Genomic DNA, 15283 nt, shown 5'->3' with positions numbered 1-15283 from the left:
CAAAACTTAATTACTTCATGAACAGGTGTGATGAGAAAATAATTCACCTAAAAGATTGTGTGATAAATACCTAATCTTTCCACCGGCTCAATTTCGGCAGTTGACTCGCTGTATTCACTCATACCCTTCACATTCACAGCAGCAACTCTGAAGGAGTACTTCTGGCCCATTTTAAGGTCTACCACCGTGAATTCAGTATTTCTTATTGTGGCATTGGTATGCACACGGTACCACTGCTCAGTGTCCTTCTCTTGCATCTCAAGAACATATCCTATGATGTCAGTGCCACCATCGTACATGGGCTTGGTCCATGCCAAACTAATGCTGTGCTTGGTGGTATCTACAACTCTTGGAGCAGAAGGTGGTCCAGGGGTATCTATAGGATTTTAAAAGGGGATGCAGATATTATATAAATAAGAAAGTTTTGAGATTTGTATTTTTGGTTTTCAAGAGTCACAAAGGCATTATTTTTTGTTGTCCACACCCACCAAGATAATTTTTGTAACTGGCCTTTTCAGATATTACAGGAAAGCACTGTCTGTTATATTATCACTATTATTATTATTTAATAATTGAACTTCTTTGGAAAGGTAGATGTTTCTTTCCTGCTACTTTGGCTAGCTATGTGGCTGTGTTCTAGCTAAGCTCACTGTTTAAAGTATCCATTCTCAGGGACTTTCTTTTAGTTGCTCAGCTTTCACAGGGTTAATATCATTTGTCTCCTCTACAGGTGACAATGAATACAGGAATCAGTTTCTTCTACATCCCCTATTCATCCCCAGTGATTTATTCCTTAGTTCTTGAGCTCTAATTCTACACAGGGATTTGCTACTTCTTTTTGAAGCTCTTGTGACAATTATTTTGTTGGGTACTTATGAAAGTACTAGAAACCATGTTCGCCTAAGCCTCTGCTTAAAAGAGACGTTGTCTTCTTTCTTGTCAGTAGCTGTTATCACTACAATGCATTTTCTTGTCAATAGCTGTTATCACTACAATGCATTTTCTCAATTCTTTAAGAAGATTTATAAAATACATCCTTGTAATATACTTTTTTTTTCATAGATTGGAAAACACTGCAACCATTTTCAACTATTGCTAACTTAACAGAAGTAATAGTTAACTTGTTTTCTGATTTAGACTATATTTAAAATCCTTCTAATAAGCATATGCTTTTGTAGACCATTCATAAATTCTGCAAGTCCTTGGAAGTGGCATTTTGGAAAATTATTTATAATACACTTTTGGTAGGCTTTAGGCTTATGTATGATTCTTGGAACTCACATGACGGCTCTCTGCAGGAGATAAAGTTGGAAGCCTCGCTGGGTTCACTGTTGCCAGCAGCATTCACTGCAGTCACCCGGAACTGGTAAGCACAACCCTCCATCAGGCCAGTCACCTTCAGCCTGGTATCATACACCACATAGTCTTTGTTGACACGTGTCCAGCGCAAGCTCTTCTTCTCACGTTTGTCCACTAGGTAGTTGCTGATCTCATTGCCACCATCAGATTCAGGTTTTAGCCACTGAATAATGATATGCTCTTTGCCAGCCCCAATTTCTTCAGGTATGCCAGGTTGCGATGGGATAGCTGTTTACATTTTTATGGAAATAAGAATAATCAGAATTGCATGAAGTCGCCATTGATATAACTGTCCTCCTCTCCCCTTGAGCCCATTACGTTTCAATTACCAAGTGGCTTGAAAGTGTTAATACTCACTGAAAGAGTTTCTGGCTACAATTGGCTGTGTTTCAGCAGGCACACCAGGGCCATATTTGTTTACTGCCCGCACTCGGAATATGTATTCATTGTTCTTGATGAGTCTGGTAACCACATAGGATAGGGTTGGGCATTCGCTCTCAACAATCACCCAGTTGAGCCTGCTGGTCTCGCGCCTTTCCACAATGTAGTGAGTTATTGCTGCTCCTCCATCCTCCTGAGGAAGGCTCCAGGCTAACGTGCACTTCTCCTCCGTCACTCTGCTGACGGTGAGATTTCCACATGGGCCGGGGGTATCTGAAACAGGTGTAATGACAAACAGTGATGAAGACCTTTCCTCCTGCTCACCATTGAAAATGCTATAAAAATAAAAGAACATCTGACATGCTTACCAAGAACTTTGACCAAGACAGACACGGCCTTGGTCCCACCGGCATTCTTCACTGTTAAGGTGTATTTTCCACTGTCAGTTCTGTCACAGAACTTGATCACAGCCGTTGCTCGTTTGCCAGTATACTGCAAAGAGACTTTTTCACAGAGATCTAGTTCCTTGTCCCCTTTGGTCCAGATGATTTTGGGTTCAGGTTTGCCACCAACTGCAGCATCAAGAACAAGATCTGAGCCTGCTCTGATGGTAACCAGATCACCCTGTAATCTGGCATCCAGTTCAGCCTTGGGTGGAGCTGTCGTAGACAAAACAGATATAAATGAATGTATGACAGTTTATTTACACATACGTTGTGGTAATTTAAAGGGAGAACATTGAGTATTTTTTACCATATTCATCTCGGCAGGTGACGGGGCCTGTAGATTCTGATCCTTTGCTAATGACGCCTGCTGCATTCTTGGCCAACACACGGAATTCATAAGTATCTCCTTCACTGAGAGCGGTCACAGTGAAGAAATTATCAGAGACAATGGTATAGTTGCACTTCAGCCAGCGACCATCTCCAACTTCACTGACTGGCTTACGCTCTATGATGTAGCCCACAACCTTGCTGCCTCCGTCATATATTGGGGCTGACCAAATCAGAGACACTGTTGATCTTGTGACATCTGTCACTTCTGGTCTTCCTGGTGCATCTGGAAGGGATACAGAAATAAAGTTTAAAAATGCAATCCTGAATTCTAGTAGTACCAATGATCATGATGATAATAATAATAAACAAATGTACCCTTAAATTTTGACACATACCAACTGGGTTCTGAGCCATTACAGGTCTTGAAGCTTCGCTGGCTTTGCTAACACCTGCAGCATTGAGTGCATATGTTCTGAACTGATATTCCAGTCCTTCTACCAAATTGGTCACTTTGTAGTTGCACTCTAAGCATGGCACTTTGTTTTCTTTCGTCCAAAGAATGGTGTTACGCTCTTTCTTCTCAACCCAGTAGCCAATGATTTTACTGCCACCATCATGATAGGGTTCTTCCCAACGAATAGACATGGCATTGGCTGACACGTGGTAGACTTCAGGTCTGGTAGGAGCGCTTGGTGGAACTAAATATAAACAAAGGTATTAAATATGAATACAATTTTATAAAATTCAGGGGAAATATTTAATACTAAAAATGTTGAAATACGATTTTTGTTTTTCTTACCAAATGGATGCTCAGCAATTATTGGTGCTGATTCTAGAGGCTTGCTGACACCAAATCTGTTCTCTGAACTGACACGGAATGAATATTCCATGTATTTTGTGAGATGAGTGACTTTAATCTGAGTGCGCTTGACACTGGAATTGATAAGCTGCCAAGCTGTTGTACCTGATTCACGCTTTTCAACTATGTAATTAGTAATCTCGCTGCCTCCATCATCTTTAGGTTCAGCCCATGAAAGGACACATGATTCAGCTGAGACAGATGAGACTTCGATGGGGCCAGTTACTGGACCTGGCCTTCCAATGACCACAACTGTGATGGTAAATGTTTTAACACCAGCTGTATTTTCCAGGGTCAAGAAGTATCTTCCAGAGTCACCTCTCATGCTTTCTTTTACAGACAAGGTGGTTCTGTCTTTTGTTGTTGTGATACTCATTCGCTCTGTCTCCTTAAGTCTCATTTCTTCTAGCTTCCATGTTACTTTGGGGGTGGGTCGACCACTGATTGGCACATCAATGGTAAATGTGCTTCCTGCTTTGCAAGTTATGAGCTGATTGGTAATTCCAGTAAGGTCAGCAGTGGGCTCAATTTGAGGCTCTTTGATAATGACTGAAGAGAAGGCTTCCCTGGGTTCACTGTAGCCAGCATCATTCTTGGCCTTCACACGGAATTCATATTCAGTGTTCTCAACCAGGCGTTCAACTGTGAAGGTCAGCAGTTTGGTGTGACCAGCTTCAACCCAGAATTCAGATCCTTTTTGTCTCATTTCGAGCAGGTAGCCAGTGATTCGGCTGCCTCCATCATGGTCTGGTTTCAGCCAAGCTAAGACTGCAGAGGATTTGCTTGTGTCGACGATATCAAGTCTCTTAGGTGGAGCAGGCTGTTCTGTGGCTATAATTGGTTCTGGCATTTCATAGGGTTCACCAATGCCATACTCATTTTCTGCAGAAACACGGAAATAGTACGGAACGCCTTCTGCCAGGTCATTAACCTTGAGGATTTGACGAGTGCATTTTTCACTGATAATCTGCCAGCTACGGCGACTTGCTTCTCGTTTCTCTACCACGTAGTGATGGATTCGGGCACCACCATCAAGGAGAGGGGCATCCCACATCAGTGTAACAGACCCCCGGGTCACATCCTTGAAGGTAATCGGACCAGGTGGCCCTGGAGTGTCTAGCACCTTGACGGTGAATGTGACTGATTTACTACCACTGCTGTTTTCCACAGTAAGGGTGTATTTCCCTGCATCATTTCTGTTGCAGTTTTCCACGGTGAGGGTGGTGAAGGAGTCTGTTATATGGATATCAGCCCGAATGCTAAGGTTAGAGTCGGGTTTGCTCCACACAGCTGTAGGAGCTGGTCTACCCTGGTAGGCAATGAAGAGGCGGATACTGGCCCCAGCTCTAACAACATGAGTCTGCTTGAAGTTTGCGTCAATATCTAACTCAGGAGCTGTTAACCGGTCAACTGCTTTAATTGTGCCAGTCACTTCACAGCTGTCTCCTTTTCCAGCACCATTGATAGCACTAACCCGGAATTTGTATTCTTCACCTGCTTCTAGATCTGTGACTGTGTATCTTGTTTTCACACATGCCTCTGCATTTACCTTGCGCCAGTCTTCTAAGCCAGCTTTGCACATTTCAATAATATACCCAATTATTTCCATGCCTCCATCAAACACTGGCTTAGACCATTCTAAGCTCACAGTTGTCTTTGATGTGTCTGTCACTTTGACCACAGTGGGAGCACCTGGTGGGCTGACTGGCTCTCTACATTTGATTAGTCTTGAGATATCACTGGCAGGTCCTATTCCTGCAGCATTTTCAGCCATGACACGGAATTCATACTCATTGCCTTCTACTAGACCAGTGACTTTGAATCTTGTCTCAGAGATTGGTCGTTTGCTGATCACTTTTACCCATCTTGTGCTTTTCTTTTCTCTCCTTTCAAGGATATACTGTTGAATTTCATTGCCACCATCTGATTCTGGCCTTGCCCATGTCACGGTAATGCTATTGCCTGTTACGTTACTTGGTTCTGGAGTGCCCGGGGCATCAGGAACAGCTGTAAAAGGAGAACAGAGAAATGAATGAATAAATAAATAAACCAATTAGACACACTTGCTTGGAAGTTAATCTTATGACACATTACCACTTCATAAAAATGGACACTTACTGTATTGTATTTGAGCAACCACTGGGTCAGAATCAAGTGGCCTGCCAACACCAAACTTGTTAACTGCAGAAACACGGAATTGGTATTCATTGCCATTTATTAGTTTAATGGCAGTATAGCTGTGGGCTTCACATTTATCTTCAATTAGTGCCCAAGCAAGTCTGCTCGTTTCCCGTTTTTCAACAATATAGTGAGTTACAGGAGCACAGCCATCATTGAGTGGAGCATCCCACCACAGGGTCATCTTCTCGCCAGTAATATTGGTGAATCTTATTGGCCCAACTACTTTTCCTGGTGTATCTGTAAGAAAAAGATAGTTAGTTACACAGTTAGTTCCTTTTTCCTTGTCCATTCAAATGCAATCAGGCCTTCCTCTAATCCAGTGGTCGGCAAACTCATTAGTCAACAGAGCCAAATATCAACAGTACAACGATTGAAATTTCTTTTGAGAGCCAAATTTTTTAAACTTAAACTTCTAACGCCACTTCTTCAAAATAGACTCGCCCAGGCCGTGGTATTTTGTGGAAGAGCCACACTCAAGGGGCCAAAGAGCCGCATATGGCTCGCGAGCCGCAGTTTGCCGACCACGGCTCTAATCCATGTCCTGAAAATGTTAAGATTAAGAAGCTATTTTAGAAGTACCTTGTACTTTCACTGTAATTTCTGCTTTTGCAGTGCCAGATACATTTTTGGCTTCCACTTTATATACACCACGATGGTCCCGAGTAGCATCTCTAACAAAGAGGCTGGTGGATCCAAGGACGTCGGTTATTTCCATATTCATCCTCTTTTCAATTTCTACTTCATCTTTGAACCAAGTTACTCGAGGTACTGGTCGTCCTTGCACCAAAGCTTTAATTCTAAGACTCTCTCCAGCTTTAATAACGAGACCATCAAAGTACTCAGGGCCAAACTCTACTGTTGGTGGAACTAAAAAAGAAATAGAAATAATATGTATTAATTTGGCTTAATAATGATATAAATTAACATTGTTTTTATTTTAAAAATCTTTTTTTAATTTTAATTTAAAATTTTTTTTTCTTTATTGATTAAGGTATTACATATATGTCCTTATCCCTCCATTGCCCCCCACCCCCCTCACTCATGCCCTCACCCCCTGGTGTCTCTGTCTACTGGTTAGGCTTATATACATGTATACAAGTCCTTTGGTTGACCTCTCCCCCGTACCCCCACCCTCCCCTACCTTCCCTCTGAGGTTTGATGGTCTGATCAATGTAACATTGTTTTTCATTAGCATCATATCATAAAGCCCGGAAGGGTTAATACTCATTCTGTATTACCAAAGGCTATTCTGAAAGTAGGATGGATAATTGAGAATGTAGACTATGGAGTTAGACATTTGCGTGGTTATCTCCTTTGTTATGTTTGTCATGTTATTAATCTCGCATTGAGACTTACAAAAAGAGAAGCAAAACATTTACAGATCATTTACTTCCTAGTACTGCTGCATATTCAAATGAGTTCCTGTACGAGGCTACTGGCTGTGCTCAGGCAAGCTGATGACTGTGCTACTGATGTATGCTGTATTTCTAGTAACTTCAGTAAAGATGGACAGTTTTTCTTGAGAGCTTTTTAAATTTATTATAAAAGACTGAAATTACAAAGCTAAAAATGCAGTTCCACTTGCATGCTATTTATATGGGAATGGAGTGAAATAATAGACATGGTAAAAAGAATTGATGCCAATTACATTTTTTTCCTTTTCTTCATCTGAAAGGTAGACAATCCAATTCATTACATAACAACTTTGGATAATCTGTATGAAATGGTGTTCCTGTTCCCATTTTATAGACCAAGGACCAGAAAGTATTTTTTAAAAATGTGAATGCTCTTAGCCTTATTGGAAATCAGTTGTAAATGCTTACCATTTTCATCTCTTGTCATGATAAAGCCAGAAGACTGTGAAGGAGGACTTATAGTTCCAACGGCATTTCTTGCAATTATTCTGAATTCATATCGATCCCCAGGACTAAGTCCTGTGACTGTGTACTGACATTCACAGACATCAGTAAAGTTGCATCTAACCCAACGATCACTCCCTTGCCGTCTCTCAATGCTGTAGGCCACAATCTTACTGCCTCCATCACGCAACGGTGGGTTCCATTTAAGTGTGATGGTTTCTCGGGTGACGTCAATGTAGTCAGGAGTGCCAGGTGGGTCTAAAAAATTATATGGAAATTAAATGCATCATTATTTCTGTAATCAACTCTTAATTATCTATGGAAGAAAAATAAAGTGAACAAATCCCACAAGCTCATTTTAGCCATTTCAATATTTTTTGTATAATAATCTTTAAAAAGAACTTTAAAGTACTTTATCAGACTGATTTGAAATTATCCGCCTTGCTTTACTTGACCAGTTCTTTAGTGGTAATATACATATATTATGAGAGAAGGTGAGGTGATACGTGGAAGAAAAGCAGTGTTATTTATTTGTTACCAACACATTCAGTTACTGAATTAAATATATTTGAATAAAACTCAATCACTTACCTACTGGGGAAACAGCTAAGGTAAATTTGCTTGGGTCACTAGGTGAGCTTAGGCCAGCAGAATTTTCAGCAAATACACGGAACTGGTAATCCAGGCCTTCTATTAGTCCAGTAGCTCTATACTCTCTTCCAGATATTGGTGATGTATTCACTCTTTGCCAGAGGATGCTATTTCTTTCTTTCTTTTCAACATGGAATCCAGTAACTTCTGAACCACCATTATAAACTGGAGCATCCCAAGTTAGTGACATGCCATCAGAAGTCACATTGTATATAACTGGCTTTCCCGGGGGGCCAGGAATCCTGAACTGGTGTTTTGCTATAATAATGGTAGAGACAAGTGGCTGGCTGACTCCGTATCTGTTTTCTGCCCTCACTCTAAATTGGTATTCAGAATCTTTGACTAAATTAGGAACTTTGAAAGTCGTCCTGGCAACACTAGAGCACACCATCTTCCAATTAGTTTGTGAAGCTTCTCGCTTCTCAATGCTGTAACAAGTAATTTCTCCTCCTCCATCATCTTCAGGCACATCCCATGACATGATGACACTGTCAGCTTTGATTTCATCAAATTTAATGGGCCCCTTTGGCTTTGATGGCGGGCCAAGTGTGATGACAGTGATGGGAAACGAGTTTCTACAAACTGCGTTATCAAGAATAACTGTGTATTTCCCTCCATTCTCCTTTTTGGCATTCTTAATATTGAAAGTAATTTTGTTTTCAGTTTTATCAAAACGAACATTTTCACTTTCTTTCAATGGCAAACCATCTTTCAACCAACTGATAGATGGTTTGGGCTTTCCTTTATAAGGTAATTCGAGGTGCACATTATGCCCAATTCTCACAGTGACTTGTGCTCCAGGGATATCTGACAGGTCAACTTCAGGTGTAATTACAAGTTCTTTCACTGTAATTGGCCCAATAGTGACAGAATCACTCAGTCCTTTCTCATTTCTGGCAGACACTCTGAATTCCAGGACTGACTGTTCCTTAAGTTGGCCAACCTCAATTTCACATGTCTTACTAATGCCAGCATGTGACCATGTTTGTTCTGTACTACTTTTCCTTTCCACAACATAGTCTGTGATGACACTACCACCATCATAGTCGGGTTTGGTCCAGCTCAGGGTAACTGATGTCTTTGTTGAATCTTTCACTGAGAGATCACGTATAGGAGCTGGTACTTCAGCAGCCTTCACTGGCTCTGTGGTTTCACAGGGTTCCCCAATTCCAATTTCATTTTCTGCAAGAACTCTGAAGAAGAATGGTGTTTTCTCTGACAAATCTGTTACTTTAAAGGATGTACTAGAACACTTGTTTGCCACTGCAGACCATGTTCTCTTGGTGGCATCTCTCTTTTGAATGACATAATTAATTATGGGAGATCCTCCATCAATGAGAGGAGGATCCCAGAACAGAGTGACTGTGCCTTGAGAAACATGTTTAATCTGTAGTTTCTGGCAGGCGGCTGGCGTATCAAGCACTTTGACACTCACAGTTGAAGACTTTGGTTCACCAACTCCATTTTCTATTGTGAGAATATATTTTCCTGTATCATTGCGAGTCACTTGAGGAATAATGAGTAATGAAGATGAATCAGTGTTTTGAATGCTGTATCTGACATCACTGCCAAGATTCTTCTCATCTTTTCTCCATGTGACAGTAGGTGGAGGTCTGCCTTTAAAGGGAATAAATACTTGTACATCTTCACCCGCTTTAGCGATGATAGAGGTTCTGAAAGCCACATCTAGGTTGATCTCTGGTTCCTCTGCAGACATAAAATGGACATATACAATGAATTTTAAAGCAAGAAAATGATTTACTGAAGGTACACTAATAAAAAAAACGCAATCAGACCAGTAGATACATACCAAGTATATCTTTAGCTTGTGCAGGTTCAGTCATTACTATAGGTTCTCCTTGCCCAGCACAGTTTACAGCAGACACCTGGAAGTAATAATTGACTCCAGGTTTCAGGTTAGATACCACATATTCTGTAGTTCTGATTTCTTCTTTGGTAGAGACAATAGTCCATTCCTCTTCCTCTCCTTGTCTCATCTCGACAACATAACCAGTAACAGCACTGCCCCCATCATAGACAGGTTTACTCCAGGCAAGAGTGATGGATGATTTAGTTGTATCTGAAATCCTTATCTTAGCCGGTGGGCCTGGAGGATCTGGAATGGCCATTCACATAGCAGTTACATAATCATGTACAATTCAGTGACATTAAAAAAGACATGGGTGAAGATGCTGCATTTATGAACACTTACCAACAGGATCAGCAGCTTTGTAGAAGTCAGATGGTTCAGAAAATGGACCCTGTCCAGCAGCATTTACAGCACAAACTCGGTATTGATAGTCACTGTTTTCTATGAGTCCTGTCACTTTCTGTCTGGTGTCACGGATAGTCTCCTTTAGGACTTTAAACCATCCTAGACTCTTCTTGTCTCGTTTCTCAAGGAAATAGCCACTTATTTCATTACCACCATCTGCAACTGGTCTGTTCCAGACAACAGTCATTGAATTCTTGGTTATCTTTGTCACCTCTGGTATGCTTGGAGGCCCTGGTGTAACTATTTAGAAAGGAAAAGAAAGATGAGCTCAAAGGATTGACATTACTGACATATTCTACCTTTCAATCTTCAAATCTTATCTAAGAATATTAGCTTCATTTATTATATTTTCCACCTTGTGAAGAGGATGATAATGAGAAGAGATATAATACAAAAGAAAATCAAAGTCATTCTAAGAAAGCATTTACAAGCTAACAGAATATCTTATATTTAGTTTTAGAATATTTCAGTTTTGGATTTCAGTTTTTTAATGAAATCAAGTCTCACCAAATGCATTCTTTGCTACCACTGGATCAGATTCCAGTGGATCACCAATGCCGTATTTGTTCACGGCTCGAACCCGGAAGATGTATTCATTTCCTTTGATAATTTTGGTGGTTGTAATGATGCACTCTTCTAGGTTTTCAGACACCATAGACCACACAACGCGGCTTGTTTCACGCTTTTCCACGATGTAGTGAGTGATTTTGGCACCACCGTCATCCGCTGGAGGCCGCCAGAGAAGAGTCATCTTTTCAGCAGTGACAGTCTTAAATTCAATTGGTCCACCTGGTGGTCCTGGTTTGTCTGTCAATGAAAGAACAAAATAATATGTTAGTAATTTTAAAAAGGCTATTATTTAAAATTACCAAGTTTTAGGCCAACAAAATATGATGTTGGCCTTTATTCAGTACCTACCGAGGATCTGTACTCTGATGGTGGCTGAGGCTGAGCCCATGGCATTCCTTAGTTTTAATTCATAGCTTCCACTATTAAGGCGACTTGCATCTTTGATGAGTATAGACGCAAGGTCAGTGGTATTTTCGACACACACCAGTGCATTGGTTTGTAATTCTTTATCATCTTTATACCACTCAATTGTAGGCTCAGGTTTGCCAGAAATGCCAGCTCTGAGTTTCACAGATGTACCTGCTCTGTATTTGACAACTTCTGTATATTCTAGAGGTAAATCAATTACAGGTCCACCTGCAGGAAAAACAGATAATAAATATTTAAAAGATCAAAAAGATGAAAAAAATAATTGTAATAACTTCAAAGTAAGCCATTGGCCTTTATTTTAAAATATATGGACACATATAGTAGTTCTAATCCTGTTTAGCCATTATTTTAAACATTCAAATGTTACAAGCTGCTCTTCTATCCCAAGTGGGTAAGAAAGATTGAGAGTAAGTTCTGTACCCCAATGACACTGCATCAATTGCACAGGGATTTAAATGCCTTTGAAATACATTTAAAAATCTATTAGGTGTTAGATTCCAGTGTTTAAATGAGATATGATAGTGAGAACATCATTGAAGAATAACCATTATCCATTTTCTTTCATGCTAGGTTCTCCTTTCTCTTACTTTAACTACCTCCTATCCTTTTTTATTTTCCCTTTTCAGTTTATTGGTGTGGGTGGTTCATGTCAGACCCTTGAAGTCTAAATTCTCTACTCAAAGAGCTACATGCTTCACTGGATAGATTTTCTGCTATGCTTCTTAGAATTTCCCCCCCCCCCTTTATTTCTTTTTAAATTGATTTTAGAGACAGGAGGGAAGTGGGAAGGAAGGAGGAAGGGAGGGAGAGAGGAAGAAAGAGAAATATTGATGTGAAAAACATCGATTGGATCAGTTGGTTACCTTGCCTTCTGTGCCCTGGTCAGGGATTGAACCTGAAACAAGGGTATGCGCCCTGACCAGGAAGCGAACCTACAACCTTTTGGTGTATAGGAGGACATTCCAACCAACTGAACCACACTGGCTAGGGCAATACTAACTAGGCCCGACCCTGCTTAGCTGCTGACATCAGATGAGTTTGGGCATGTTCAGGGTGGTATGGCCATAGACAGAACTTTGAGAAATAGAACTAAATCTAACTTGCTTCTTGGTCTCACAAGTACTGATTCAGTGTTCACAAAGCCTGATTCATAAAGAGCCGCCCTGGGATTCTTAGCATGAGGATGAGAGTGGACACTATAGAGGCTCCTCCTGGAAAATGGGAAACTTAGAAAAACTATCACAGGATGCCTAACTCTGATGAAATTAAGTTTTAAACCATGGTTGAATTGAACATACTACTTATTTTCCGGAATGGTCAAGTATGTATATTTTGGACTGACAACAATGTACAGAGAGTTCAGGAGTTTGCTTGAATTCCCATCCTATCACTAATGAGCTGTTTGATGTTGGAGAAGTTACATAAGCACTCGAAACCTCAGTTTCTTTTCTGTAAAATGACCTAATCTTAGGGCTATTAGAACTAAGAGGGAGCATTCATGGAAAGTACCCAAATATTAGCTACTGCTAATACTACCATGAACAACTCTGTTTAGTTTCTCATGTATTTAAGAAGAATATTTTCTGGGTACTCAACCATGGTCTTAATTATTGAGTCTGATGTTTTTAAAAAGAAGAGTGAAAGCACCAACTCATACAACCAAAGAATCATAAAAGGTTGAAGTTGGAAAGCCCATTAGATATTCTGTAGTCCAAATCTCCGGTTTTACAGTTAAGTCAAAAGGCCTGGGGAGCTTAAGGAATTTTCCTTAGACTCCAGCCGGTTCTTCCTAAGACTGCCAGATAACATCTTCTAAAAATCAAACTAAAGTGTATACTAAAAGTTATTCTATAGATTAAGACCAAATGGATTAAGGATGACTATTGAGTTAACTGCTGTTGGGATTCAAAGTGCTAAAAATGCTTACCATAAGTATCGATGCATGTAACGGGGCCCACAACCTCGGATGGATTGCTGATGGAACCAACAGCATTTCTAGCAAAGACACGGAATTCATACTGCGAATTCTGAGTCAAGCCAGAGACGGTGAATTGAGTCTCAATGACATTGGTGAAGCTGGCTTTGGTCCACCTGCCATCTGGAAGATCTCGTCTTTCAACAATATAGCCTGTCACCTTGCTTCCTCCATCGAAAGCTGGTGGTTGCCATGAAAGGTTGACAGAATTCTTTGAAATATCAGTGATACGGACATTTCTTGGTGGCTCTGTGGTAACAAGAGAAAGCAGATCAGTAGCAAGCACTATGCCAACATTATTTGGCTTCTCAGAAACAAGATTTGCATTTTTAGTTATCAGAAGCATCTTTCTTGACAGATACATACCACAGGCATCTATAGCTAGGACTGGCTCAGACGGGTGGCTGGGTTTTCCAATACCAGCAGCGTTTTCGGCATACACTCTGAATTCATAAATAAGTCCAGCACTGATTGTTGTGACTTTGAAGTGAGTTGTGCGGATGACCATTTTGTTGACTTTTTGCCATAAAATACTGTTTCTGTCTTTCATTTCCAGGTGATAGCCTATAACTGCATTGCCTCCATTGGACACTGGTTCATGCCAGCCCACGGTGATGCTTTCTCGAGTAACATGATTGACCCATGGTGTAGACGGTGGTCCAGGTGTTGCTACAAAAGAGATAAATGCCATAAGTTAATACAAACATTTAAAACATTTATGTAAGTGAAAACCAGGGATCTTTGCTAAAATTGAGAACTTACTGTATGGTAGTTTGACAACCACACAAGCTGAATCTATGTGATCACTGATTCCAAAGCGGTTTTCTGCCTTGATGCGGAATTGGTATTCTTCTCCTTTGGTCAATTTCATGACTTTAATCATGGTTCTTGCAACTGTGGCAGACACTTCAGTCCATACTGCCGTACTTGTCTCTCTCTTGAGTACAATGTAATTGGTAACATTACTTCCACCATCATACTTAGGTGGCTCCCATTTGAGAGTCACACTTTCTTCAGTTATATCACTAATAACAATAGGGCCAGTTGGGGGACCAGGCCTGTCCAGCACAATGATGTTAATAAAAGCTTTGGTTGTTCCACTGGAGTTGGCAGCTGTGATCTCATATCTTCCAGCATCAGCAGCAACGCTTTCTTTCAGATTAATGGTTAGGTTCTCAGCAGTAACTTCAGTATTAAATCTCATGGTTGCTTTCAGGGGTGCACCATCTCTTGATAAGGTCACTTTGGGCAGTGGTTTTCCAGAAATTGGAATGTCAACTTTAAGGTTCGAACCAGCTCTAACATATACAGTCTGACTTGGGAAATTCTTCATATCAATTTCAGGTGGTTCTAAAAAAGAAGAGTATGGCAGATGAAGATGAAAACAAATTTCTAAAGATGAACTCAGATCAATGCACATAATTTCAAATTTTTCTTCTACATAAAACTAGACATACCTAGTTGCTCCTTAACAAGAACAGGAAGAAGCAGCTCTCTCGGGTCACTCAAACCAGCTTGGTTTTCAGCAAACACCCGGAAAAAGTATTCAGAGTTTTCTCTCAGACTAGAAACAACGTGACGGGTTGCCTTTACCACAGCACATTTCACCCAATTTTTCTGTCCTTTTTCTAGTGCTTCAACAAGATAGTGTACAATTCTGCTTCCACCATCGTGTTCTGGTTTCAACCAGGCCAGGGAAACACTATCTTTGGATACACTTGTTACTCCAAGTTTTTCAGGTGGGCTTGGTTTTTCTAAGAAAGCAAAAGATCAAAGGAAAGGGAAGATTATTATAACATTTTAATCCATGTATATTCTTCCTGCATTGTCAAGAGAAAAAAATTTTAAATGAAGGCCATATATCTACTCTGATGAGAGCCTTTCTTACTTTTTATATGACCAGTTTGGCTTCTGAGCTTTTGCCATTCATTACATGTCATAGCATTAAAATTAAAATTAAGTGTCAAG

The 15283-nt window shown here is 40.4% G+C and overlaps 1 protein-coding gene across 1 annotated transcript in view; it reads right to left on the bottom strand.

The window, feature by feature from the left end:
- The window catches only part of TTN (titin), a gene marked incomplete at its 5' end in the record, with an annotated part of 276293 nt that overhangs the window by 19184 nt on the left and 241826 nt on the right, over window positions 1-15283 (bottom strand). Inside the window, 19 exons of the mRNA XM_079783141.1 lie at window positions 71-376; window positions 1282-1587; window positions 1717-2013; window positions 2109-2399; window positions 2494-2799; window positions 2912-3214; window positions 3316-5382; window positions 5494-5793; window positions 6136-6423; window positions 7380-7673; window positions 8007-9773; window positions 9877-10182; window positions 10279-10581; window positions 10849-11148; window positions 11260-11547; window positions 13268-13564; window positions 13682-13984; window positions 14078-14665; window positions 14773-15069. Of these exons, the coding sequence (XP_079639267.1) occupies window positions 71-376; window positions 1282-1587; window positions 1717-2013; window positions 2109-2399; window positions 2494-2799; window positions 2912-3214; window positions 3316-5382; window positions 5494-5793; window positions 6136-6423; window positions 7380-7673; window positions 8007-9773; window positions 9877-10182; window positions 10279-10581; window positions 10849-11148; window positions 11260-11547; window positions 13268-13564; window positions 13682-13984; window positions 14078-14665; window positions 14773-15069 (9207 nt within the window). The remainder of the gene's footprint in view (window positions 1-70; window positions 377-1281; window positions 1588-1716; window positions 2014-2108; window positions 2400-2493; window positions 2800-2911; window positions 3215-3315; window positions 5383-5493; window positions 5794-6135; window positions 6424-7379; window positions 7674-8006; window positions 9774-9876; window positions 10183-10278; window positions 10582-10848; window positions 11149-11259; window positions 11548-13267; window positions 13565-13681; window positions 13985-14077; window positions 14666-14772; window positions 15070-15283) is intronic.

Source organism: Cnephaeus nilssonii (assembly GCF_951640355.1).
Source record: "Cnephaeus nilssonii genome assembly, chromosome: 10".
Lineage (NCBI taxonomy): Eukaryota > Metazoa > Chordata > Mammalia > Chiroptera > Vespertilionidae > Cnephaeus > Cnephaeus nilssonii.
This window is presented reverse-complemented; position numbering and strand designations above follow the sequence as displayed.